Source organism: Tribolium castaneum, chromosome 3, assembly GCF_031307605.1.
Source record: "Tribolium castaneum strain GA2 chromosome 3, icTriCast1.1, whole genome shotgun sequence".
Classification (NCBI taxonomy): domain Eukaryota; kingdom Metazoa; phylum Arthropoda; class Insecta; order Coleoptera; family Tenebrionidae; genus Tribolium; species Tribolium castaneum.
The window spans coordinates 14,450,233-14,475,857 of NC_087396.1; the positions used below are offsets into that span (position 1 = coordinate 14,450,233).

Consider the following 25,625-nt stretch of genomic DNA (forward strand, 5'->3'; position numbering starts at 1 on the left):
GTTCAGAATATAAAAATTTTTGACTATCGCACTTGAATTGTTTAGCGAAAGGAATAAAATAATTAATTTTTGAATTGGAAAGTCGCATAAAATACACAGTTAAAAACATTAAAAACAGAAGTTGGCTTGATTTTGGCTTTTTGTCCAAAATCAACAGTTTACAAAATACAATGATTATTAATTTATTTATTAATTGATGTAGAAGTTAAGAGTTGATGAATTTTTTTTTTCAAAAAATGAGTTCAGGCGTGTTCGCATGCCATCCGTATTTAAGATAATTCAGAATTAAATTAACTGCAATTAAACCCGATTTTGAGTGTGAGTCATTGCTTTAACTTCAAGCAAATAAAAGAAGATAAGTATAAAATGGAAAGGCTCTTGCGTATTGGGTATTTCGAGTAAAAAACTATCAAGTCAAGAGTGTATTTGATATAAAAGAATCGTTTATTACAAAAAAAATGTAATAATAAATAACAAAATTAATTGTAGAAGTTTACACAATAATGAAATTATTATTCTTTTCAATATTAACGGTCGGTTTACCGAAAGTGAAATTAAAGTTTAATTCAGAATTAAACTATAATTCCACATTAAGTTGCTATTTAAAATGCATGATCAATTCATACTCCTTTTATTTATTTTATTTATTCCTGAATGGAAACAAGTGGCTTGAAGATATGGTTGAACCTATCAACGTTTTCTGAGAAAAATGTTACCAAATTCTATTAAATCCTTTATCTCTATTAAATCCTTTAATTAAGGGCTGTTTACTAGTAAATAAAGCTCTCGAATAATAAGTAATTAAGTAAACACAATACTACCTCAATTTCTATGATAACTTTAATTTAAAAAATCATACAGTAGTTTGTAATATTTTAAACAATTAACCACTATTTGTATATTTGGATTTGATGGTTGTTAATATGAAACAAATGAGAGAAGAATAGTAGGTAAAATGGGAAAAAAAGTATAAAAGTAAAAAATGTTTGTCAATGTTATGTTATCGTAGTTATTAATTTATTAGTTTATTCTATTGAAAACAATTTGTTAGCGAAATTAATGAAGTTAGAATTACGCCCTATGATGGCAATTTTTATAGAATTTTCTATTAAGGGTGGATTTTACAATCGTCGGATAACTTTATGCTGGAGATAAATTTTGAAAAATACATTGTTGTAACAATTGTAACCATAGTAATTATATTACGAATAACTTATCCGAAGTTTACCTGACAATTGTAAAATCCATCCTAGATTAAAATTGTTTATACAGGCCTCATTCGGAATTGAACCTGGTTTTAATGTGATGAAAAAGAGATTCGTTTACAATATACCCAAATATTATGGCACTGCTTTAGGGTGCCTAGAATTAACACTGGTAATATTAGGACCCCATGATTCATCCCAAACTTGTCTATCTACCGATTTTGCATTAGTTTTTTTGATTCCAATAAATATTCATCCGTTTGAGGAAATTTAAAAATGAAACACGTATTTCAGGAGTAAATAAAGTAAATTAAGTAAACAGTAATAACAACACTACCTCAATTTTTATGAAAATTTATGATTTTATATTTATAATTTTATGATAGTACATGTGTGTGTTACAAAACAGCTGTCTGGTCGACGTTTCAAAATTCTTATCTTTAGAAGTTTATTTTGGAAGTAGGGCTGAAAAATGTTGATGGTCTGTGAGTAATTAATAATTACTGTGGTAATTGAGTGCGAGTAATAATTTGTGTTGGTATTGGTGCTAATAATACAAACGTATGAGTAAAACGCTGAATAATGTTACGTGTCAGCCAGTAAATTTAATTAGATATCTGAAAAGGCGCTTAATTTGAAATTTTGATTAATTAGACTTTTGATATAAATTGGCGTTACAAATGATTATGGCGGCGCAGTCCGATATTAACAATTAGTGACATTTCGTTTATCCGGGCGGCTAAAATTGAATCAGTGCATTTACGATAATAAAACGAACGTGTTTATTAATTAAAGTGAACCCAAACGTCCGTTCGTGCCCGATATAAGTAATTATATATTCACAGATACATCGGTATCGAATGAAATTTGCATTTAGATTCAGCAATAGGAAAAGTGGGCGATAGAAGTGTGGCAATCTCGGTGTTCGTTTAACCATAAAGTAAGATCAATGGTATGCATATGAGTTCGGAGCTGAGGGATTTTGATTTAAAATTTCCTCTTTGGATGCAAAGTGTTTAATTTGAGATCTGAAAAGTTTCGAGGAAGTAATAATTTATCGCGGCTTGTAGTTATACAAAGCGCTAGTATTATGCAAAATGCGTTGGTTTACCCTACCTGCACCGGGACTCACATAATTCATACCCCATCCGCCGCAATTGAATTTGACTCGTTTGCTACTTTGCGCCCAAACCTGACCCCGAAAACACCCAAATCTTCCCCCAATCTTAACGAAAACATCCCCAAAAGCCAAATTATTAACTCCATTTGCCGAAACATACGCTGGCATAAGTCAGTGCATTTTTTAATTAAAGAACACGTTTTTTGATACCTATTCAAATTCTATTAATGTTTTTTTTTGTTAGTAGAACATATAAAAACTATTTTAAAACACGTTTCCGATAACAACGTGTTTTAAATTAAAATTTTCCAACAAAAAAAAATTAATAACACTTCTTCAGTTCTCGGGTGTCTAGGTATGCACTCGCATGCGCTCGTTGCATAACGATAGCCCTCAAAAAGTTTTCGCACTCGTATTGTTAATAACTGTAACGAATGGGGTGTAGCTTAATTATTTGTTAAAATGATTAATATGTTTTGGCAAGTATTGGCATTCATATTTTGCATTGTGCGATAAATATAATAGGCAAGTCTTTTGGCAGAAATAATCTAAATAAACCATTAACAAAATACCGGCATAATCGCTCTGTTCCAAACAGTTTGAAATTTTAATAAGCGTTTTTACAACAGACGTATATTGAATAATTTATGACGTTATAAATTATAATTACAAAATGTGTAATTATTTTCATTAGGTCAAACGCAACACACGACAGCCAAGTTTATTAGCTGTTACGTCACCGCGTGTACGCAAAATTACCATGTCACCCTCCTAAACGCTTTGAAACATTTTTCCCTTGAATTAGCAAAAAAAAAACAGAATTTTTGTTAAGTATTATAACATGCGGCTTGTGTAACAGCTTTGCCCGATTTTCCTATCTTAATTAGAATATATCAGAATCCTTAAATAAGAGAAAACAGGAACTTCCACCGCCTAACCGAGCGCTTTAATTATAAGCACAATAAAGTATACAATTATATTACAAGCGGACGTTTCTCTCGTCTCGAGTAGCAAAACCACCTAAATGCGGGTTTTTATCTGCAGCCTTGCGATTTTTAAAGACAAATAGCATCGACGCTCCTGAAATTGATTCTTCGCAAAGACTTAGTGTAAATCCTTGGTGGAAACGAAGACGCGCGACCATCCACCATGCGAAAGTCGTTTGTCACGACTCCACATTCTTGGTTTTTGCGGAAAATATTTATACGTAATGTGATGGGTCGAGAGATCCTTCCGGCGATGGAACAACTGTTGAAATACACAAGAGCGAGCTCACGAAACCAAGTTAATTGAAATTTGCATCAAATGTTTCGAAATTACGTTAAGAATTATTGTTGTTTTTTTAATATTAACGTTCGCGCAACTTCATGCATCAGCGGTGTTCGTACTTTATGCACGAGTTTCATCTTTACAAATTGAGTTTATTTACGACGTTAATTTCTGCACCTAAACATGTTCCAGACGCGAGCTTCACTCTTCAAAATAAGCGCAACTTGCCGGGAAATTATAGCCCGAACTATGATCCAACTTTTGGACGGCTATTAATACGAGCACAATTCTTTGTTGCTTTAATCCAGAGCGAAAAGAGACTGCTGAAGTGGCAGTGCGTAAAATATACATAAACTAGTTGATAAGTGTATCCTGGTTGGTTGTGTTTTATGGTCCTTTGTGGTTGGCACCCCGGAGACACAATGAGTTGTGTGTTGGAACCGGATGCTGTTCAAAGAGTACGCTCTACATGCAACCTGATTACTTCCTACAACTGACCACGATGAGGTGAAACCCGAGGGTTTTGACAAACGGATATTTTTTAAAGAAAGTTCAGACTTGTTTTCTATTTTTAAACAGTGTTCTGTTTCAATTCGGCTGCTTTATTTCGTGGTTTTTGAAACATTTTTAACATGAATACGAGCATGTTTATTGTTAGTATTGTCCCAAATGCTATTTTATTTCGGTATTATTATTTAGCAAAATTGGAATAGAAGCGTGGATCAATCAGTTGCATGTTTGTGTCCTGAATATAGGTACAAAAGGACAAAACACACTACAATACAAATTGAATGTATTTTGATCTCCATTTCCTTTTTGATTTTTTTCAGCATTTTCAAAATCAATTCCGTTGTTGACATCTTTTGTACCTTTGACTTACTTTATTTGTAAAACGCCCATACCATTTAATTCAAAATAAAATAGATAAGTGGAAGTCATGAATGATCAAACTGATAAAACGTCCCTTTTATTTAGTGAAATAACAATAATTATTATTACAACAATACAAAAGTTCTCGCACTATTTTTTGCATTTTAATAACCGTTCTGGTCAGAAAACTCACAAGAAGCAGGAATAACTCCTCTTATCGATTTTATTTTGAATTATGTGATGTTAATTTTATTAAATAATAATAAACTATTTCTTTAGTTTAAAAGGGAGAATTTCTGTGTCTCAATCAGTAACTGTCCACAAGTCATTTGTCTTCACATATTTTATGGACTTTATAATTTATTTATCCGTCTAGGTTGGAGAACACGTTTTTTTAAACTGATTTTTATGCAAAATTTTCAGCAAAGTTGGAATCTGAAGTTTGATTTTTTGTTTGGAATTGCCTTCATTATAAAAAAAACGTTTTTGTGAAAATTTTTGAAAAACCTTAAATTGATTAAATTTTGTGTTTACATCGTTATAATTATCTTCCTTTCGGATAAAGCTAGAGACTTCGCTTTTTTTGCAAAAGATTGATTAATGAATGTGGCTTCTAACGAATAGACACAAGTTTTAGTTTTACTAAAAAAAACTGAGAAAATTAATTTTTTCTTGTGCCGTTTCATATTTGTGTAGAGAAATTTTCGAGATGCGAGAAATTTGTTATCTTAAAAGGTAGACCTATACATAATCAAAGCGAAATTAAGCTAATAGTTTAAATAAATTTTTGGTGCAAGAATTATTGCGATATTTTTAACACTCAGCCAGTTATTGCATTTTAAATTTGCTACAATATGTACTTGTAGTGGCAATGCGTATTTGCTTTTGGACTCGTAATTTTGCCCAATTTTCTCAGTTTTCGTTTTACAAAACTAAAAGTTGTGTATTTACTTTAAAAACTACATTTATTAAGCAATCTTTCGCAAAAAAAAGAAATTTCTAGCTTTATCCACAATGATGATATGAAGATGTAGATGAAATATTTGACCAATTTTGAGTTTTTCAAGAATTTCTATAAACCGCAAGTTCGTTTTAAGTTTTTTACCAGTTAGCAATTGACAATTTCAAGTTAAAACAAAAGCAGCTTTATTTCCAAGAGTCCACTAGAGGTGCAAAAGTAATTTATTTTCTCTTTAACACACAATGTTGATAGGAAATAATGTTCAAAGTACACCAATTTTTTTTAAGTTTTCAGGATTTTTTTCTGAATTAAATAAAGCACTTACAGCATTTTAAAACACTTTAGCACCTACAGTCTGAGTAGAAAAATGTATCCTGTAAATAACTTTCAAAAACTTTACTCAAAATAACTGTAAAACACCAAGGAAAATGACGCTTTTTAGCCTTAAGAGAATTTCATTTAGAATATAATTCATAACAGCTGTGCCAGTAACAGTAAAAAATTATTGAATTTAGTAGCAACTTGTTACACCTTTTTTAAAATTGCATTCGCGACGTGTCACAAGCTATTATTATAAATTCTTTATTAATTTATTTTTTAATTTGTTCCAATTTTTATAAAATTGTCTACGTGTTTATTTTTTGTACTTTGGTTTTGCTGTAATTAAATATTTTACTAAATATAATTATTGTCACATTTACACATTTTTTAATATGTACTTATATTTTATTAATTAAAAACTGGTAGTATAAGAGGAGTGTTCTTTTTTAATAAAAGAATTTAAGCTGATTAATTAATTCAGTGCTTTTACTTTAAAGTAATGAACTTTTCTCATAGAAAAATATTGGAGTCTGTCTACTTTTGAAACCAAAGCACATTTCTAGTATCAAGACGGTTAAATATTATTTTAGGGAAAATTATTAATACACTGCAAATACGTGTGTGTAACAAAAACTGGTAATCGTATCAGGAATTTTCCTCTCAGGCTTCAGCCGCAGCTGAGTCTGGCAAAAACCGTGCGTTGCCCCGCATCCAAAACCAGAGGCGTTCGGTTGTATCAATATAAAAAATAGCAACATGGCCGTCCGTTTCAGGTACATGAAGCAAATTAAAGGCGAAGCGCAGGATACGGGACCGAATTTCACCCATGGCCGACTTCAAAGACTGCAAAATCGCTTCATGTCGTAATTCACACTCGAACTATTCCCTGTAATTCAAACCCGAAAGAAAATTACCTTGAACGGCCATACACCTCGGATTTAGTGCGAATCGTAAAAGGGCCGGGACTCGACGGCGGTTGTTACGACACCCCATAAAGCGGGAAGTGCGCGGGGGAGGCGCTAATGGCCCCGAGCCCCATTAATGCCGATCTAATTACGGTTCGACCCGAGAACTAAAGGGTGACACCTGGACCACCTGGACTCATTGATGGAAAGTGCTGGCTGAGGGGGCCATTGATGGATACGACAAATTCGATTCGAGATAATTGAAAATATGTATTAATTAAAATAGTACGAGTGATATTAATTTGACCAACGTTTCAATTGCGCTTTTGGGAGCCGGTCTACAAAGTGTACACCCAACTTTAACCAAATTTGATGTTTCAATTAAATCACCAAATGCAAATATCACTAAGTCAAATTGAGATTAGTAAATATTTCGTATACAACGACCCAAAGCAAACATTCTGACTTAATTAAACCAACCAATTACTTTTTTGAATTTCGAAATGTGTATTAGATACCATTTTTACAAAAAAAATGTACGGACCGTTTATAAAAGAGTGTAAATTTTTCATATATCAAAAAATATAGAATTTGGAAGCAATTTATTATACCTTACTTAAAAAACTTTAATATACCTTATTTCTGGAAAGAAGTGGCAAACTTTTAATACCTACTGCGATCCTACATTCATTAAAAAAAATCAAGTTATCATTTAAAAAGAGAAAGCTTGCTGTTGAGTAAAGAAGAAGCTGTATATTTATCTGTAGTAAGTTAACCTTAGAACCACAGTGTAATGTTTTTTTTTATATAAACCACACTGTGGCGTTACACAGATATTATTTGCAGATATTATTTATACTTTAAGACATTTTTTTCAAAAATATTTTTGATTAAATAAAGTGTCCCAAAAAGTATGACGTCTATAAAATAATTTTTAAGGTATGCTTTTATTTTCTTGCTTCTTACATGTCACTAAAGTTTTTTTAAATTGGTTTAAAGATTACGGTTAAAAAATAAAAACAAAAAAATTTGTTTACACATTTAGTTTTAAAAATTAATTAAAAATAGAAACTGTGCTTTTTTGAGGACATGATTACCTACGTGTTGTGCAAGGTTTAACAGACTTATTAATTAAGTTTGATTATTTTGAATTATTACAATGTGTTTACGATTTATTTCCAAACTTTTCTAAATTTAGAGCCTTTTATTTTTCTTGCCATTAAACAAATTAAAAGACTAAATTTTAAAAGTTTGGAAGTAAACACCCTGTAATAATTCGAAATAATCAAACTTAATTAATAAGTCTGCTAAACCTTGTTTAACCCTTAACCAAAAATAGTGTTCAAAAAAGCATTGTTTCTATTTTTTATTAATTTTTAAAACTTTGCATTTGTGCACAACAGATTATACAGTAATTAGTAAGCGTTAATATTTAAACAAAAAGTAGTCAAATGTTAACGTAATGAGAAGTTTATAAAACAGGAAAAAAACATGAACTTTTAATTATGGAGAATTAGTTAAATTTTCCCGGCGCATCCACCAAAACGCATCTGTTGGAAAAGTCAAAAGTTAAAAACTGCAAGTAGCTTTATTGAACAAATGTTAAAAAAATGCCCCTTAAAAATAATGATCCCAATTTAACAAAGTCCAGTGCTTCTAAATTGTCTTCGATTTTGTGATCATTCTAAAATAATTTTCGTTGAAAAAGTATCCACCATAAAAAACTCGTCGCTCTCCGCTCCCGCTATAAATTTTATTGATCGCGTCGTAGTTTTAGAATAAAACACTTAAGTTAATTTTCAAGCAATGGTAATAATTTATGGGGTTTTTACACACGTGCTGCCGTAACGTGAAATATGACCGCTTTAGAATTAGAGAATACAATTAAGTGTGTAGTGAAAAAGTGGTCCGTATAATGAGACAATAATACACATGTTCGGATGGAGTAAAAGTTGCATTGTGTCTTCACTATTGTTAGGTGTGATGACAAAACTCTCCTGAGATTATTTTAATTATTATTTTTAATGAGCGGACCTACACAATTTATGCACAAACTTTTGTTAATGCCTTCTGAAAATGCCAAAATTCGAGTGAAACTTTCGAGGTGTAGTCGCCGTGGGGCTAAACGCTGCAAAAACACCTTTCCGTTTGTGTCCTTCTATTAATCCAATTTCCTGTATCTTTGTCCGCGCAGTGCAGCCGTTTTGCCGAAATGTTGCTATTCATGGTGCAGGGACGCTTTAGGAAAGTGTAATAACTAGTTACACTTTTGGAGTATAATCTTGACGCAGCGTTTCCGGGTGCTTCGCTTCTGTCCGCTTGCTTTTAATATAATTTCCATGTTTGCACCGAGCAGTCCTACATTGTAAGTTAATGGCAGAGTAAGATGGTTTGCAATTCAAAGCATCGTCGTCGAGACGCGCGATGAATAAAGATAATTAAACCGCTCCGGGGATCATTTAGGCGAGCTGGCCGGCAGCTAACAAGTCACGGCGTCACCTCGCAACAAACGACTCCGAGAACATCATTTATCCGAGAACCCGGAGCGGCCGCGGCCTACTACTATGCACCGCTAGCTAAATGGACATCATTATTTACCGGGGCCAGTAGTTGATGTCGGAGCGCAGTAACGCTGACACGGCTCCCCAATTAGTTTCAGCTCTAAAGGTGCTTGTAAAAAACTAATTTTTCAGTTTTATTGGGGGCTTTTATGTTTTCATTGAGCCGAACATTTTTCGAGGACTTGTTCGCAATTCGCTCTTTATATTCGACTAAACACTCCAAAGTTGAATCGATACAGATAAGCAATTTTCAAAATGTAGTCCATAGGTAATTACGGTTCAAGCAAAAAGACGGAGTTATATTTAGTTTTTGTTTAATGTTTCTCGAGCCAGGACTGAAGGATGCGTAGGAAGACACGTCCTCTGAAATGACTCGTTGTCTTGGCGACGAATTACAGGCATTTGTTTACAAGCTCAACTACAAGAATGGAAGACCACAGTGATAACAAGACGTCATGTCCTAAGGTGAAAATAAACACCGCTTTGTCCCCTAAAACACTGTTTATTTTTAAATTAACACTGTTTTTACAGTAATAAATTTTGCGGCTTTTAACGCGAAAATAAACTTTATTTCATTTCAGTACTAGGGATTTTTTAATATAAATTTTTGCGAACATTCTTAAATTATCTCAAATTGAATAGAACAATGCGATACTTAATTGAATTTGTTGCATATATTTAAATTAAATATTTATAAGTACGTTTATAACACAACATCAATATTAGATTAATTATCGATTTAATGTCGTGACATAAAGCCGTAATTAAAGGCAGGTATAGTGCTTGCTTTGATTTGGTGTTGAAAACATTTGAGTCCAAAATGAGCTAAAAATATGAAGAGTAGTCAGAATTTGATAAGACTTTATTGTTTCAAAAGCCCTAACATCTGAAGCTTTTGTATAAGTTTGAAATAAGATGTAAGATTATGTTGTTGCAGGCTGACAGCAAATCTTTGTTTAGCCGACAAAGGATATAATCTCAGTTTAATCAACTCCACAAAATTAATAATTAATTTTATGTTAGCATATTTCAATCAAGAACTGAATAGAGCCGCCCTGCGGGGCAAACTTTTTCCCTAACAAAACCCAACTAGCGACTAGTTCACATCCCGGCGAATAAATCCACATTAATTTTCATGTAGAGATTCGTTTCTTTTATGAGGTGCATTTGTCTGAACCTTATTTCACACATTTCTCGTCACATTTCCCTCTTTCTCTTTAATTTGCTACGTGTCATAAAACGCATTTTGTTTTTTCCCCGACCTGAGGTTGATTGAAATAGATTTGGAAGAATAAATTGTTGCTTGAGGAAGCGAACGTTCTGCCAATCGCAGTTTTCGATTAGCCGATTCTGAAGTTAATCAAATATTTTCAGAATTGTGGTTTATGCAATATCGCTGGGGACCGATGTTTAATTTCCTGGAACCGCTGATCAAAAATGTAGTGCCCGGACGCCAAAACAGCACATTATGTTTTGTAAATAAATTAGGGCAATATTGTGGAAACATTTTCAGCTTGACTGGATTTAGGAAAATGAGCTGCTGAAATGAGTTTTAGGTTTTTCACTGGCCCGTAATAGAATATTATTCCGCTTGATCTTCGCTGTAATTTCGTTATGATGCTTAAATTTGTTTTAGTAGGAGAAGACTGGTAATGGTGTGTTTCGGTCGACCACGTGCCCAAAAAGCCTCGAAACGGGAATCAATTGTAATAGTAGATTTGGCCCAAATTGATTTTTGTTTGTCATGAATATTCTATCAGGCGCTTCGACAATATAACCAATTCCTCGCCGTAAATAGCTGCATATCCTCGGTTCGCACAACACGGCCGATAAAGTTCCATAATTTGCGTTCCATGCCCTATTTCTGCGAGTTAGTCTTTGCGTCAGATTCCGAACAGACGGCCAACTTGGCCAACTCCAATCCATAAGCATCTTTCAACAATTTGTCAGCACTAAACTAAATTAAAATCGAATTTAGCAACACTGGAGTGGTGCGGTCCGCTTGGAAATCGTCGAAATTACAAACAACAAAGCTGCACTTTGCTGAAATAAGCACTCATGTTGTGAATTATTTGCAGTTCAAGTAAACGTTGGATTGGAAAGGACGTTATGATATGCTCGTTATGCGTCCGCATTAAGGGCAGTTGCTAGTCTAGAAGCCCCACCACCGCTAAATTAACAATTAATTCAAAGTTTGCGATTACGTAAAATCTAGATGGGCTTTGGAGTTGATTAGAGCGCTGTTTGCATGCCATTGTAAATAGGCGGAGGCGGCGACAGAAGTTTACAAATGCACTAGTTAAAGCCTGGATCAGGGCCCCAGTTTCAATCAATTGAAAAAATAACAACTACCTGCCGACGGCTTCCAGGAGGGATAATAAAGATTGATGAAGGAAAATTACCAAGATTGAATCAGTCTTTTCGCCAGGAATTTGCATTTCAGCCAATTTTATTTCAAAGAAAAGACATATTTTGAAACATTGCTTATTCCTTAATCAATTACCAAACCATTCTTGATGGCGCTACCAAATTGATGGCTTTTTGATTATCTTCTTTTTGTTTGATTTTGGTTTATTGATACCTACTTATCCACAAATAGGTACAGCCTGTTTAAAAATGATATAAAACATCCTCTATACATGCAGAGTGTTCGTTTTTCGCGCTCCATCATGGCGATCTTAGGTATTAGAAGAGATGCGAGGTCGGTTAAATTAAGACAAAGTTGCGCATTTTTATCCTGAACAATTATCTGAAAGAAGATTTGATATGTCGTTTTTAGTTTTTGAATACTTGTAAAAAACGTAAATTTGCAATTTTTGTTTTTATTTTTTCAAGCGAAACCCAAAAGAACTAGACGATTTTAACTGGAATTTTTGTAATTTTAAAAAGTGTTTTTATTTTTGTTTACAACGTTGTATCACATGATATGATCAAATCTTACATACTGATCAAAATGGAAAAAAGCACTTTTGCGAAGAGTGCTTTGAAAAAAACACCAACAATTTTGTTTTTAAACAAACTAGATTTTGGAAGTTTAATTGAATTTGGATCTGGAAAGTTCACATTTCCGCCAAGCTTACTTATTTAAAAACTAAACTACATCATAAACTAGAAGTTTATTTTTTGCAAAACAAAACAAGACAAAGTTATAAAAACTTTGGTCACATATTTAATAGAACTGTCAAAAGTAATTTTGTTAAACCAAATTTTTAGCGTTTTTTTCCAAAGCATTCTTTTTAAAAACGCTTTTTTTAATTTTATTCAGCATGTTATATTCGATCATAAATAATAAAAAAAGGTTTAACAAATACAAGTATTAAATATGGCGTCTAAAAAAAACAAAGTTGAGTGTGGTAACTATGACATCAAGACCGCCTTGGAAGGGCGATCACAGATTTAGATTTCTTGTAAAAAAGTGCCTGAAAATGGTCTTACTTAAAAATGTCAAGTTCCCTTAGTTTTCGCTTAAAAAATAAAAATTACAATACAATTTTTTTTCTCAATAATTTTTCTCTAAAAATGACATAAAATCTTCTTTTAGGTAATTGTTCAGCATAAGGAATACCTAAAGGACTTCAAAATTTGTTTGTTATATCCGATCGTTCGTTCTAACTGAAAGTCGTCCTTAGGGAGTAATTTTCAAGTTAAGTGAGATCTAATAAAGTTTGAAATAGATACAGGAAATAAAACAATTGTCCAGCGCAGCCTCATCCTCAAGATAACTTACAGGTAGTTTCACTTGTATCTAGGAATGACCACAAATTTTAAAGAACTCTGCGTTACCGACTCCTACTGGGCTCTATCCAATCCTCTGCTGCTAACGTCATTCGTTTCCTTGTGCTTGGAAATTGACCACGCGTCGCCAATTTTCGTTCGGTTTCCCCTTATAAAAGGTAAAATATCGTTCAATTTCTTTCTCTCCTAGTTGCTTTAGGTCTATTTTTACAGTCATAGACATTTAGGTTGCAGTAAGTACTCGGTTTATAGATATCGGTACTGAAAAAATTTGGAGGTTAGATCACGTTATGCACTCATAGTGTGAAAATGGGAAAATCGCACAGATCTTCCTCTCGATCTAGTTCTGTCTCCAGCACGGACGCTCATAGACGAAGCCGTCGAGACAAATCCGACCTCGAAAGGCGTTTACGCCATTTGGAACGAAAAGTTCGCAAATCTCGTCACGCCCGGAAACATCATACCAGGCGTAGTCGTTCCACAACTCTTTCTCCACGTCATACACATGAACGTGGGGAAAGAACAAGTCCTCTTCACAGCAGCAAGGAGTCAGAAGGGTTTGATCGCGGCACATTTTCTCGATGCCCGACCCCTATTTCTCTGCCAACCAACGGTGGCGAGCCTGAGACCGCTGATGTACTTGTTTGCTTGGAACCCGACCTCGAAAAAGATGTTTTAGCCTTGTTAGGGGATGACCCATCAGAAAAATCTGAGGAGATTCACCTTCATGAAGCACTAACTGTGCGTTGGAACTATAACCTCACACGAGGTTTGGATGCTCAGGTAAAAACAGCATTATTGGGGAAATACCAAACACCAATCAATTGCGAATTACTCAAAGCACCAGAAATCAACCCTGAAATTCTACCTGCATTAGCCGATATACAAATCAAGAAGGATAAGTATCAACGTTTAGCTCAATCTCAATTGGGCGTCGGTCTCACCTCACTAGGTGAAGCTTTGACCCTTCTTCTGAAGGAGAGTGGTTCCCGAAATGAGGAATTATTGAAATTGTTGATAGATTCCGGAAAAATTTTGACAGATCTTTTCTTTAATATGTCCCGATCTAGAAGAGCCAACATTGCTCAAAATCTTAATAAGTCTATGAAGGACATAATCCAGAAAGATACACCAGGTCACTTTCTGTTTGGAGAGGACTTAAGTGAACGCATTAAATCTGCAAAGACTTTACAGAAGTCAAGTCAGGACCTCAAAGCGGTACCAGATAAATTAATAGTAAAAACCCCTAAAATCAGTCAAAAAAGAGGGGGGGGAGGAACAACTAATTACCCATCCACCTCCAGGTCTTTAAACTCGAGGAGCTCGTTTCGGTCAACGAGGGACCTGAAACAAAAAGGGCGAGATCCTCGACCGTATCAGAGTTACAAAAATTACCGGAGTCGCAGTCCCTCACGCCCCAACAAACGTTAGAGGTAATAGCAGGTAGATTGTCGTACTTCAGGACTGAATGGCGAAAAATCACTAATAATCACAAAGTTCTTGAATGGGTTAAATCTTTTAAAATCCATTTTGTAAGCGAGCCAATTCAGAATCGACCACCATCTCCTGCGAAATTAAACAAGGAGGAAATGGATGAAATGTCGGTTGCCATAGATGCACTTTTAGGTGAAGGAGTGATTCGTAAGTGTCACCCTTGCACTGACCAATTTATATCAAATTATTTCTTGGTCAAAAAATCGAATGGCAAGAACCGCTTTATCTTGAATTTAAAAAATTTAAATAAACACTTGGATCCTCCCCATTTTAAGATGGAGGATATGCGAACAGTTACCAAACTCATAAAAAAGAACTGGGTTATGACATCCATTGATTTGAAAAATGCTTATTTTCTTATTTCTATTGACGAAAACTCTAGGAAATATCTTAGGTTTGAATTTAGAAATCACCTATTTGAGTTTGTTTGCATGCCCTTTGGATTGTCGATTGCTCCCTATGTTTTCACAAAAATTATCAAACCAGTTGTAAACTGGTTACGTATGGAGGGAGTTTTTTGTGTGAACTATTTAGACGATTTTTTAATTTTATCAGAAAACTATAAAGTTGGCCTAAGAAATACTCACCTGGTATTATCTTTACTAAAATCTTTAGGATTCATTATTAATGAAGATAAAAGTTGCATAATTCCAAACACAAATTGCAAATTTCTAGGTTTTTTGTTTAACTCAAGTGAACTAACAGTAGAATTACCGCATGACAAGAAGCAAGCTATTTTACAGACAATTTTACAGATTAAAGTTTGTAAGAAATTAAAAATTAGGAAAATGGCCCAACTTTTAGGTACTTTAACATCTGCTTGTCCGGCAGTGACATATGGCTGGTTATACACCAAACATCTCGAACGGGATAAATTCCTTGCCTTAAGCAACTCTAATGGCAACTATGAATCATATATGCAGCTTTCCATCCAGTCTTTGAAGGATCTCGATTGGTGGACTAACACGATTCCTTCATCTAAGAACAGAATAAGGAATGATCAATTTCATTTAGAAATATTTACGGATAGTTCTTTGACAGGGTGGGGAGCACACTGTAAGGGCACATCTGCTAGTGGCAACTGGCCAATGGACTTACAGCAGGAACATATTAATTTTTTAGAACTTTTAGCAATCTTTCATGGACTAAGATGTTTTGCGAGAAATTGTTCGAATCTGAATATTCTTATTCGTACTGATAACACTACAGCTTTGTCGTATATAAATAAAATGGGTAGTGTACAATATCCAAAATTAAGTTCTCTTGCTCGTGACATTTGGCAGTGGTGCGAACATCGTAACTTATGGTTACAGGCCTCGTACATTCGTTCAGAATGTAATGATATAGCAGACAAGGAATCTCGAAAGTTGCCTGTAGAAACAGAGTGGTCACTATCACAAGAGGCATTTGCCAAAGTGGTAAATAAATTTGGTCAACCTGAAATTGATCTATTTGCTTCCTTTTATAACACCAAATGTGACACATATGTGTCTTGGAAACGCGATCCTGGATCTATTGCAACTGATTCGTTTACTATTTCTTGGAGTGATTATTACTTTTATGCTTTTCCGCCATTCAGTCTCATTTTAAGAGTTTTAAACAAAATCATATGTGATAAAGCAGTGGGGATAGTAATTGTTCCCAAATGGCCATCGCAGCCATGGTATCCCTTACTATCTAAATTGCTGGTTCAAGCCCCTTTAAATTTAGAAGCAAATCCTCATCTGCTTTCTTCTCCTTATAGTTACGAACAACACCCTCTGAGGCTTACCCTGGTTGCCGCACTTTTGTCAGGGAAGTTTTTCTCAGAAGAAAAATACCCGAACAATCAATCCCCATAATGTTGCAGTCTTTGTCGACCGGGACTTTAAAGCAGTATGACTGCACATACAGCAGCTGGTGGCTTTTCTGTTCAAAGTTCAATCTATGTCCTTATACTGCTACTTCCAATGAGGTACTACAATTTTTGCAGGACATATTTACCTCAAAAAATTATAGTTATGGGACGTTTAATTCCCATCGCTCAGCTTTATCTTTAATCATTCCTGATATTGGAACTAATATTTACATAAAACGATTTTTGAAGGGAATAGCGCGACTTCGCCCGGTACGTCGCAAATACGAGTTTACTTGGGATCCCAGTAAGGTCTTAGATTTTTTGAATAACTGGTTTCCTAATACCAACCTTTCATTGCAAAAACTCACGTACAAATTGATCACGCTGTTAGCACTGATCACTGGACATCGTGTTCAAACACTATCCTTGATTAAATTATCAAATATTCTTAAGATGGATACCAAAATTCAGATCCGAATAACAGAAAACATTAAAACGTCTTTAGTGACTAAAAACGAACCGTGCCTTCAAATCCCTTTCTTTAACGAACAACCTGGAATTTGTGCTGCTCTAACCTTATCAGACTATATCCAGAGGACTGCTCAGATTCGTAAAGATGTTGACTCTCTGTTCCTGACAATAAAATCACCTCATAAAGAAGCTAATAAACAAACATTAAGTAAATGGATTAAAAACACATTATCTATGGCTGGAATTAATACTAGTATTTTCTCAGCTCATTCAACTAGACATGCGTCATCATCTGCAGCTTTACGCAAAGGCATTTCATTGGATGTAATCCATAAGACTGCAGGTTGGTCCGAAAAGTCACAAACTTTTGCCAAAACCTACAATCTGCCTCTAGCTGCAGAGACCGATTTTGCCAAGGCAATTATGCAATGAGTCATGTGCCTTTTTTTTCCTTTTCGTTATTAAAAGAATATATGTTTTGTTTATCTTTAATTTTACAATGTAGACGCTCAAATAAACTTTTGATGTTATTGGGCCCCTTTTCTACGTTGTCACAACCTTTCTCTTTAAACTTCTACCTGTAAGTTATCTTGAGGATAAGGCTGCGCTGGACAATTAAACAGTCAAACGAGAACTTACCGAAGTTCGACTATAATTGTCCTAGCAGCCTCATCCGAAGAGATAACTCCCACCCATCCCAAATTTGAAACCCCGTATATAGGTCGGTTGTGACTTGTTCTTCCAACTTAATGACGTTAGCAGCAGAGGATTGGATAGAGCCCAGTAGGAGTCGGTAACGCAGAGTTCTTTAAAATTTGTGGTCATTCCTAGATACAAGTGAAACTACCTGTAAGTTATCTCTTCGGATGAGGCTGCTAGGACAATTATAGTCGAACTTCGGTAAGTTCTCGTTTGACTGTTTAATTATCTATTTTATTAAGGAATATACAGAATTACATAGGTATGTATACAAATGATAATATGGAGATATTTATTTATTTATTTTTGTGTGTACTTATCATTTTAACTGTTTTCGAGGTAAGTTTTACTTTAGGAATCTTTCTACAATCTTGGAAATGTTTATTGTTTCCTAGAACGTAATAAACGCAATTTGCGCGTGTGCATGTACGCTATAACCAGTCGTAGACCGCTTTTTTGTCTAAATATTCGACGTTAAAAGTTCGTGGTTTGCAAGGTTTTTTGGTCGTTAAAACTGACCCAATTTGTTACTATAATCTAGCACTTTAAAACCGGACTTTCAATTTTGTTCGTTATGTCCGAGTGTTCGTTAAAAGCCAGGTTTGTTGTAACCGAGTTCCACTGTAATTAAAAACACTATGTACTATAGTATAGTGAAATATGAGAATTTAATCCTCATTGACAAATTAAAACAATTTGGTGTGTTTGAAGGCTGTGGACACGTTGGGGTTGGGATTATTTGGCGCAAAATCTGTCAGTTTATCAGTGCAGGTTTGAGGTACGTGATTGTAAATTTAATTAACTAATTGATAAGACCGTCGAGGATAGGTTTTGTTAATTCAAGTAGTGACCAAGAGTCCGTCCGATCCGGAGGGTTTCGGAGCATTTCGGCTCACCGCCAGTACTTGTATCGAACTATAGCCACAACGCACCCCTTCATGGCATGCAAACCAAGTTCGTTACGATTTGATAGCGATAATAATTCATTAATGCGTTAGTAACAAATCTCCTTCTACCCGAACGGTTCCTTTCGTAGGCAGATCCCGAACTTAATTAAATCCTCCACGGTCGAGTTTCACTATCGGAAGAAAAACCCATGCGAATAGGAAATTGCAGAGTTAATCAGTTCAAAATTCGGGAGGGGCGTGAAGGAACCATCGCAATTTACATCATCTGAAAAATAATGATACGAATTATCTCCAATCGATCGACGCATTAATATTCAACCTGCAATATTTTACACTATCCGCCATTTAAAATTCGAGCTGATGGCCCCAAAGTACAGGTTGTAAACGGATACATAAATCAAGGTGGCCTGGATAACGGCGCCGTGGAAATTACGTCACGGCACCGACATTAAAATAATACGCCAGCTACTCTCTTTATATTGCTCTGTGTTTGGAATTACTGCAGAAAACTGCGAAGATTAAATCGGACCATATTTAACCGAATCCCATTCCGACGCTGCAATTTTATGCACCAGCTAATTCAAATTTTATTTCCACCATACATACAGCAGCAGAACACTCTGTCCATAATACAAATGCTGCTCTGGTTTGAAACTTAAAGAATTCGCCAACCATTTTTTTCCGTCTTGGATAACAATATCACCAAAATTATAGACTCGTAATTACGTTTTTAATTTCCAATTAATTATTGATTGAGTTAATTAATTAGTATAATTCAAAGGATAATTACTTACTAAGTTTAGAGTTGATCAAAGTGCGGTATGAGTGGTGGAGTCGCAAGAAAAAGCTTAAAGTTCCTGTGATTTGAGCTCTAAAATTAAAAGCTCTTTAACTCGCTATTAACCAGCTAACTGCACCTTTTGATTTGAAACGTTGACTCGAGCATCACTTGTAAGGAATTGTCGTGCGGAACTGCAGTTAGGCCCTCTTCATGAAATCGTTCTTTGAGTGTAGTAAGCTTTACAACAATAATGAGCTTTATTACCGCCATAAACTGAAATTAGTCTCTATCAACGTTTTACGGAGATGCTAAAATACCTTCTAATAAATCTATGTTATGTCTAACGATTCCATTATTTACAGCCTGTAAATCTCGGTCCCCCCTTTTAATTTTTATCGTCTGTCGAACACGTAATAACGCATCCTTTATGCCCGCCGTATTCAATAAAGCCGTCGTCGAAATATTTAAAAACTCATAAAGTACCAAATAAAAGCGTATTACTTCGTCCGAGTCAAAGCTCATCTCTGTAAGTAGCCGGGATCATAACTAGAAGCCATTATAAAACTTTATATGGTTTTTATTGTGTCTTTTGTTTTGTGGGAATAATAAAGGCAACGATAAAGTTTCCACTAATAAACTGTTCGTCGTTGTTGGTTTTTTCAACTCGTCGTTCAAATCTACTAGCGGAAATCCCAACAAATTGCTTTTGCTTCCCGGATTATTTGATTGTTGCATCGTATTAGCGTTCGGACCCCAACAAACAGGTGGCAGCAAAGAAAACAAATTCGGCTAATTCGACGCTTTGCCATTATTTTCGAAAATCTGGGCAACCAAAGTCGGATTAAACAGGTGTGGCGGAGACTCTGCTGGAAGCTTTCCACCCACACATTTTTACGAGAATTCATAAAGTAATCAAGTAGTGGGTAAAGCAAAAAATTCTCGCTTAAGAAATCACAACAATGTTATTGTTTGAATGATAATATAATTTTTTGAGTCAAACTCAATCGTTGTTACGGGAGGATTTGGTAAATATTGAATTGGGTTTCCCAAATTTGCCTGGAAGCCAATTAATTTATTTGTGGGTTGTGAAGCCAGATCCAAATCAGTTGTCGCTTCTGAATGTAAAATTTGTCGATCTGATATCAGATTTAATTTTAGAGATTTCGATCGAATATCAGTCGAGATGAGAGCACAGACATGCAACAGGGACCTCTCTGAGGAAGCGAAGTTGAAAATTTTGATGAAATATGGCTAGTAGAGAGTGGAAAATGATTCAGATGTTAACAAATTTTGGTTGGTAATAAGAGTGGGAGCGTTGTCAGCGCTGGGTTGTAGGTTAGACGGAACGGCTCAGTTGGCGGCGTTAATTACATCCAACAAGGGCTAGTGCGTCCCTGTAATGATGTTAATGATCTGTCGGTTACATCATCGGATCAAATATAACACTGTGATGGACCACACCGTCATTACGAACGATACCAATATCGAAAATGACTAACTTTCACTCCCCGATGACCGATCGCTCCATTTCCGAATAAATTCCAACATTTTTCTTGTACACGAAATGTGTCACTTAGCGTTGGTACAACTTTTCGACAGTTGTAGTAATTGATGGGTGGATGTATAATTTTTTAATAAATTTTGTTTTGATTAAAATTGATGAGTCGTACAACAAACGCAACGTTGAAGGGTTTGCAAATTTCATTAGGAGAGGCTTTTTCTCGTTCAGCATACGTGCATCAGTTCGCAATTTATCCATGGACTGTCAAATACGGTTGGCTAACCTTTATCTATCTTAATCCGTCCTCTGTGGCCAGGACGTCTTATCTGGTCGCTTCCTCGTCAAGATAAGTCCTGAAAGATGACTGCGGAGGCTAAAGTTCGACGTTCGACTCTTTAAATAACGATAAAGCCGCCCTCGGCGTCTCCACCCCTCGACGCACAAGACTTTATTTGACAATAAATTGGCCAACAATGGCTTAGTCCTATGGAAACTGCTTATCGACGATATTTATGACTGTTTATTAAAAATGTTGCGGCGCCCGCCTCCATACACACCAAAATATAAGACCGGTCAAGTTGTAAATAAAAACAAAATATCCACCGAAATGTTGGACATAAATTCGACTTTAGTACTCTTCAGCACAGCTCAACTGAATTCAAATTCAAATCCGGTTCACATGAAGTGGAATTTAAATTAAACTATATTTTTCCCGACAATTCTGAAACACCCCACGGGTGATCACACTTTAGCTACGATATTTCGAGTTACTATCTCTTAGATTTCACTATTTTATTGTTTCAAGACGGAAAAGTTGCTGAAAGTGTGGTGCGATTCAATTATCGTTTGGCGGCATCAGCAGGCCGCGCGGAGCAGTAGAAACTCCCCGATGTTCATCATCCACATCCTGTCAAATTTTCTCAGTTTCGGTGAAAACACAGCCTATAAATAGGCCGGTGAGGTAGGCAAAAGCGGCAGCTTTTCAATTTATGACGGCAGAAAGTGGAATCAATTTTCTCCGGACTCGTTTCAGCCACTCGTATTAATATATTTACGTCGACGAAACAAAATGGCAACAATTGATGGACCACCAAGCCAGACGATTAAGAGAGATTGCAATGAAACTTTTCGCGTTTCTCTTCTTCCTTCAGCAATGACAGTGGGTAAACGATAGTGGTATTTATCGAGTGATTAACAAGTTACTCGGCCGCCTTGATCCGGAGTCGCTCCGGTGTAAACTAATCGTTCTTCACCCTGCTTACCTGATCCGGGTGGATCGATCTTAAGGAGTGATCGATGGCGGGGTTTAGGCGCTAAACGGTTTCAGGGAGTGCTAAAATTAGTAAATACTAAACGTAAATAAGGCCCCAAGAAATTAGACAAAAACAGTGGTTTTAAATTTGCGACGTTAAAAATGGTGGATGCGCCGGGATAATTCTAATACTTTAATTCTTTGATAATTTTCTTTAGTGCTAACTGATTTTTTTACTGTTTTTGAAAATTGCTCTCATTTCTCCACCGGTTTTAAAACCCGCTCCGCCCCTTAATCGGCTTTCAAATCATGATTTATTTCGATGTTTATATGTCGTATTGACATGTACATAAATCTTTTAAAGCTCCCATTCAAGAGTTTCCCGTATTTATACAAATGGAGAGATTATTCCGTGATTCCGCATCCCCGACCGCCCAATCTCCCATCGAATACCTTTAAAAGTATTATTAGAAGTTATTTCTGCTGCATGATGAGGGTTTAAATAAAATATGAAATCACATTAGGGCAATAAGCCGTCATTATTTAGTCGCTTTAGTGCCATCGACAATTAGCGTATTCGGCGGCGTAATTGGCTCAGTGCTGTTTTCTGGTTTAATTCTAGGCAACATTGTTTCGGTTTGGAATAAAGCAGCGAGATATCAAACCCGGTGTCAGTCAAAAGACCTGAAAGCGACTGAAAATTTCAGTTCGCATTTTATATGCAAATGAATGGAGATCTGTTTCTGTTTCTAACGTGCGGAACATGCATATTCAATAGGGCGGTTTATAGGTGGAAAAGGCCTACCTCGGACGTGTTTAAAAATGCAGCATTACACCGCGCGCATATATTTATGTCTATTTTACATTTCGGCCGATGTTGCGCACTGTTTTTCCCACATTGTTTTGCAAATCCGGATTTTTCGATGGGAATTTTTGCGGATCGGATTGCGCCATGAATATGCGGCCCACATTAGAGCCAGTCCGGCTCTGCCGTCGACGCTACGCTACATAAATATTTATCCGATGCATGCTCTCGTTCTATAAATTTAAACAAACTCAAATCCGGAGGAAAATTCATAATGGGAAGTGGAAAAGCTACCGACTTTGACGCAAACAGAAACAAGAATGTGGAGCGGCTGCAGATGTTGTTTCAATCAATAAAATCTACTCGAAGCGGAATACTTGCAACTAACGCCGCCAAATTTACCAAATTTTGCTAGATTATCATAAATTCCTAATCTGTTTCGAGCATTACTCACGTTTTTCTCAACTCTATCTTACTTCAAGACGGAGTTCGCCAACACAATAGAAAACGATTTCTGTTCACAACTTTTTATTGAACGTCACACAACTTTTTTGGATATTACTTTGGGAAATATCGAAGAGCAATCTGCATCTCGGTCTTGTGCCAACAGCTATATTCACATAAAAGTGGACGACTTGAGGGTAGATTTTCGCTGTTTTCACGTGAGAATTTGACGCATCTTTGGACACTTTTTACTATCTATCTGCTTTCAACAGAAAATCAAACGTGTTTCAGTATATTAATACAATGACTTCAACCCCTTCAGACTGCACTCTCTCGAAATTTAAAGCTAGTAAGCATCTGGTAAAATGCATTTTTACAATTATCGGAGTGAATAAATTTTGCAAAATTTTTTTATTTCTCTTCTGTTACCAATCACAGGTTTACAGATGTTTAATGTATCAGAGAGAAATTCAATTGTAATTCTGTAATAGATTTAAATCTAGGAAAATTATTGTAATTAACGTTTTTGTCATTACCACTTATTTATAAGTTAAGTTAGATAAGATTATTAGCTTTGTTTTAAATTGCGGAAGTAGCAACACTATCAAGAGATAATTTTAGATTTTCTTTTCTTTAAATATTATTAGAGGTAACTTGTCAAGTCCCTTCACTTAACTTCATTCTTATTTTTTAAATCTTACCCGTATATCATTATTTTAGTAATTTAGTAATTTTATTCTATCTGGGTTTTGAAAATTAAAAAATTCAGCTATTTTCAAACTTTCTCCAAAATTTAAAAGCTTTTGATTTTGAAAGTTCCTATTTTTTTTTAATCTATTATAGGCCAGTTTTATAATAATCTTCATACTTTAAAGTTAATGATGATTTAAAATAGAACTCATTACGTACAACAACTTTTCTATATAATATTTTGGAAAATTTTTATTTATGATTTTTACTGATTTCCTCCTCTCTTCTGTGTAAACGAGAAGGACATTGTTTAATAATTAATATTTACAGCAACATTTCTCATTGTTATTTTAAATTGTTTAAATTGTCCGTTTTTATCACAACTAAAATAGTTCTGTATGTTTATTTTTGTATCCATTTTAAGTAAATTGTCGAAATTTTTATCGAGCTCTATTACTTGTTAAAATTATCACACGTATTTCTGATACACCCTGTATAAATGATAATCATCACATTTTAAACAATATTTAATTAATTTAATTTAATATGATGCTTTTTTAAATTTGATTTTGAAACCAGTTGGCAATTAGTAAATTAAAAATGTCTTAACTTTTTATATTTTTAATTGTACTAGTAAGAGTGACACCTGTTTCCGTAACTTTACTTAAAACCTTTTAGACATTTTCAATTGAGTATTCAGCATGTTTTATATCAATTAGTACATGTTTTTATTTATTTTTTTCCTTTTAGTTTATTGTTACGCATTTGTTTCATAAAAAAAATTTTCTACTTTGGTTTCACAAAATGTTCATTATGAAACCGAAAGTAGTTTCACAAAGAGAACTTTTATGCAATTACTTTTAGTAAATTTTTTGGAGTTGTATTGGCAGTGCTGGGCTGGGTGTCAGTCATCACTGTAATTTAGTGTGTGATCTGCCAACAGGGTCAAGTCGTTTTTGATAAAGCCTAAATAATTAACAAAATTAAGAGGAATTAGTTTGAACAAAGACAAACAACAAAAATAGAAAGTAGAAAACATAGTATATTACACTCGTTTTATAAGACTTCATTGTGACACTCATTTTATTGGAGCACTCCTTCGTCGTGCTCCAAAATCATTCGTGCCACAATAAAACGTCTTATTACATTCGTATAATAGTATACTATTTTTATAGTTATTAATAATATGGGTGCGAAAACACAAGCTTAAAGTTCGAGGGCTGTCGTTATGTAACGAGCGTATGCGAAAGAATTTAATTTAAAACACGTTTAAAACTACGTTGCTAGGGAAAGCGTGTTTTAAAATAGTAGAGACATTAATTTAAAACAAATATTTTAAAAAAGTGTTTAGATATTAAAAGAAAGCTTAAAATGTTACCAACAAAAAAATACAATTTTGAGTGATTTTTGTTTTTAGTAATTAGAAGCTATAAATTTGAAAGTGATGGGAGTCATAAAGCTCGAAATAAGTTCGACGATGCCGTAAGTGGATGTAGCAAAAACAGCAGTCATCACGCTACAAGTAATCTAATCTAGAAAATATTCCCGTCGTAAATAATTTATGCACCTGGCATAAAATCGCCATAAACGCTTGATCGGCCCGTTCAGCAAGCCAGTAAAAAATAGAGACAATATCTTCATATTTCCATTTTACGAGTTCGACTGTGGGTCGGCGTAATATTTCCGAGCACACGAAACTTTCAAACTCATTTGATCAAATGCGAACATAACAACAAAAATTTCAAGTCCGCGGGCTGAAGACGCCAGATAGCGTGCCATCCGCCGTTCGGGCACGT

General features: G+C 34.9%; 2 protein-coding genes across 8 annotated transcripts in view; one reads left to right on the forward strand and one right to left on the reverse strand.

Annotated features, from left to right (window-relative positions):
• LOC664460 (hemicentin-2) overlaps positions 1–25,625 on the reverse strand; it is a 229,093-nt gene that overhangs the window by 77,659 nt on the left and 125,809 nt on the right. The window lies entirely within an intron of this gene.
• LOC107398288 (uncharacterized) lies at positions 13,035–17,315 on the forward strand. Of its 5 annotated transcripts, none has more exons than XM_064355689.1 (4): positions 13,035–13,105; positions 13,161–14,380; positions 16,186–16,957; positions 17,015–17,312. In XM_064355689.1, exon 2 carries the CDS (start codon positions 13,257–13,259, stop codon positions 14,376–14,378), a length of 1,122 nt encoding a protein of 373 aa, XP_064211759.1. In that variant the 5' UTR covers positions 13,035–13,105; positions 13,161–13,256; the 3' UTR covers positions 14,379–14,380; positions 16,186–16,957; positions 17,015–17,312. The 5 variants fall into 5 exon arrangements, 3 of the variants coding, with proteins under 3 accessions (XP_064211759.1, XP_064211758.1, XP_064211757.1); XM_064355688.1 differs by having other exon boundaries at positions 13,053–13,105; positions 13,147–14,380; XR_010333485.1 differs by having other exon boundaries at positions 13,096–13,730; positions 13,789–14,380; positions 17,015–17,309.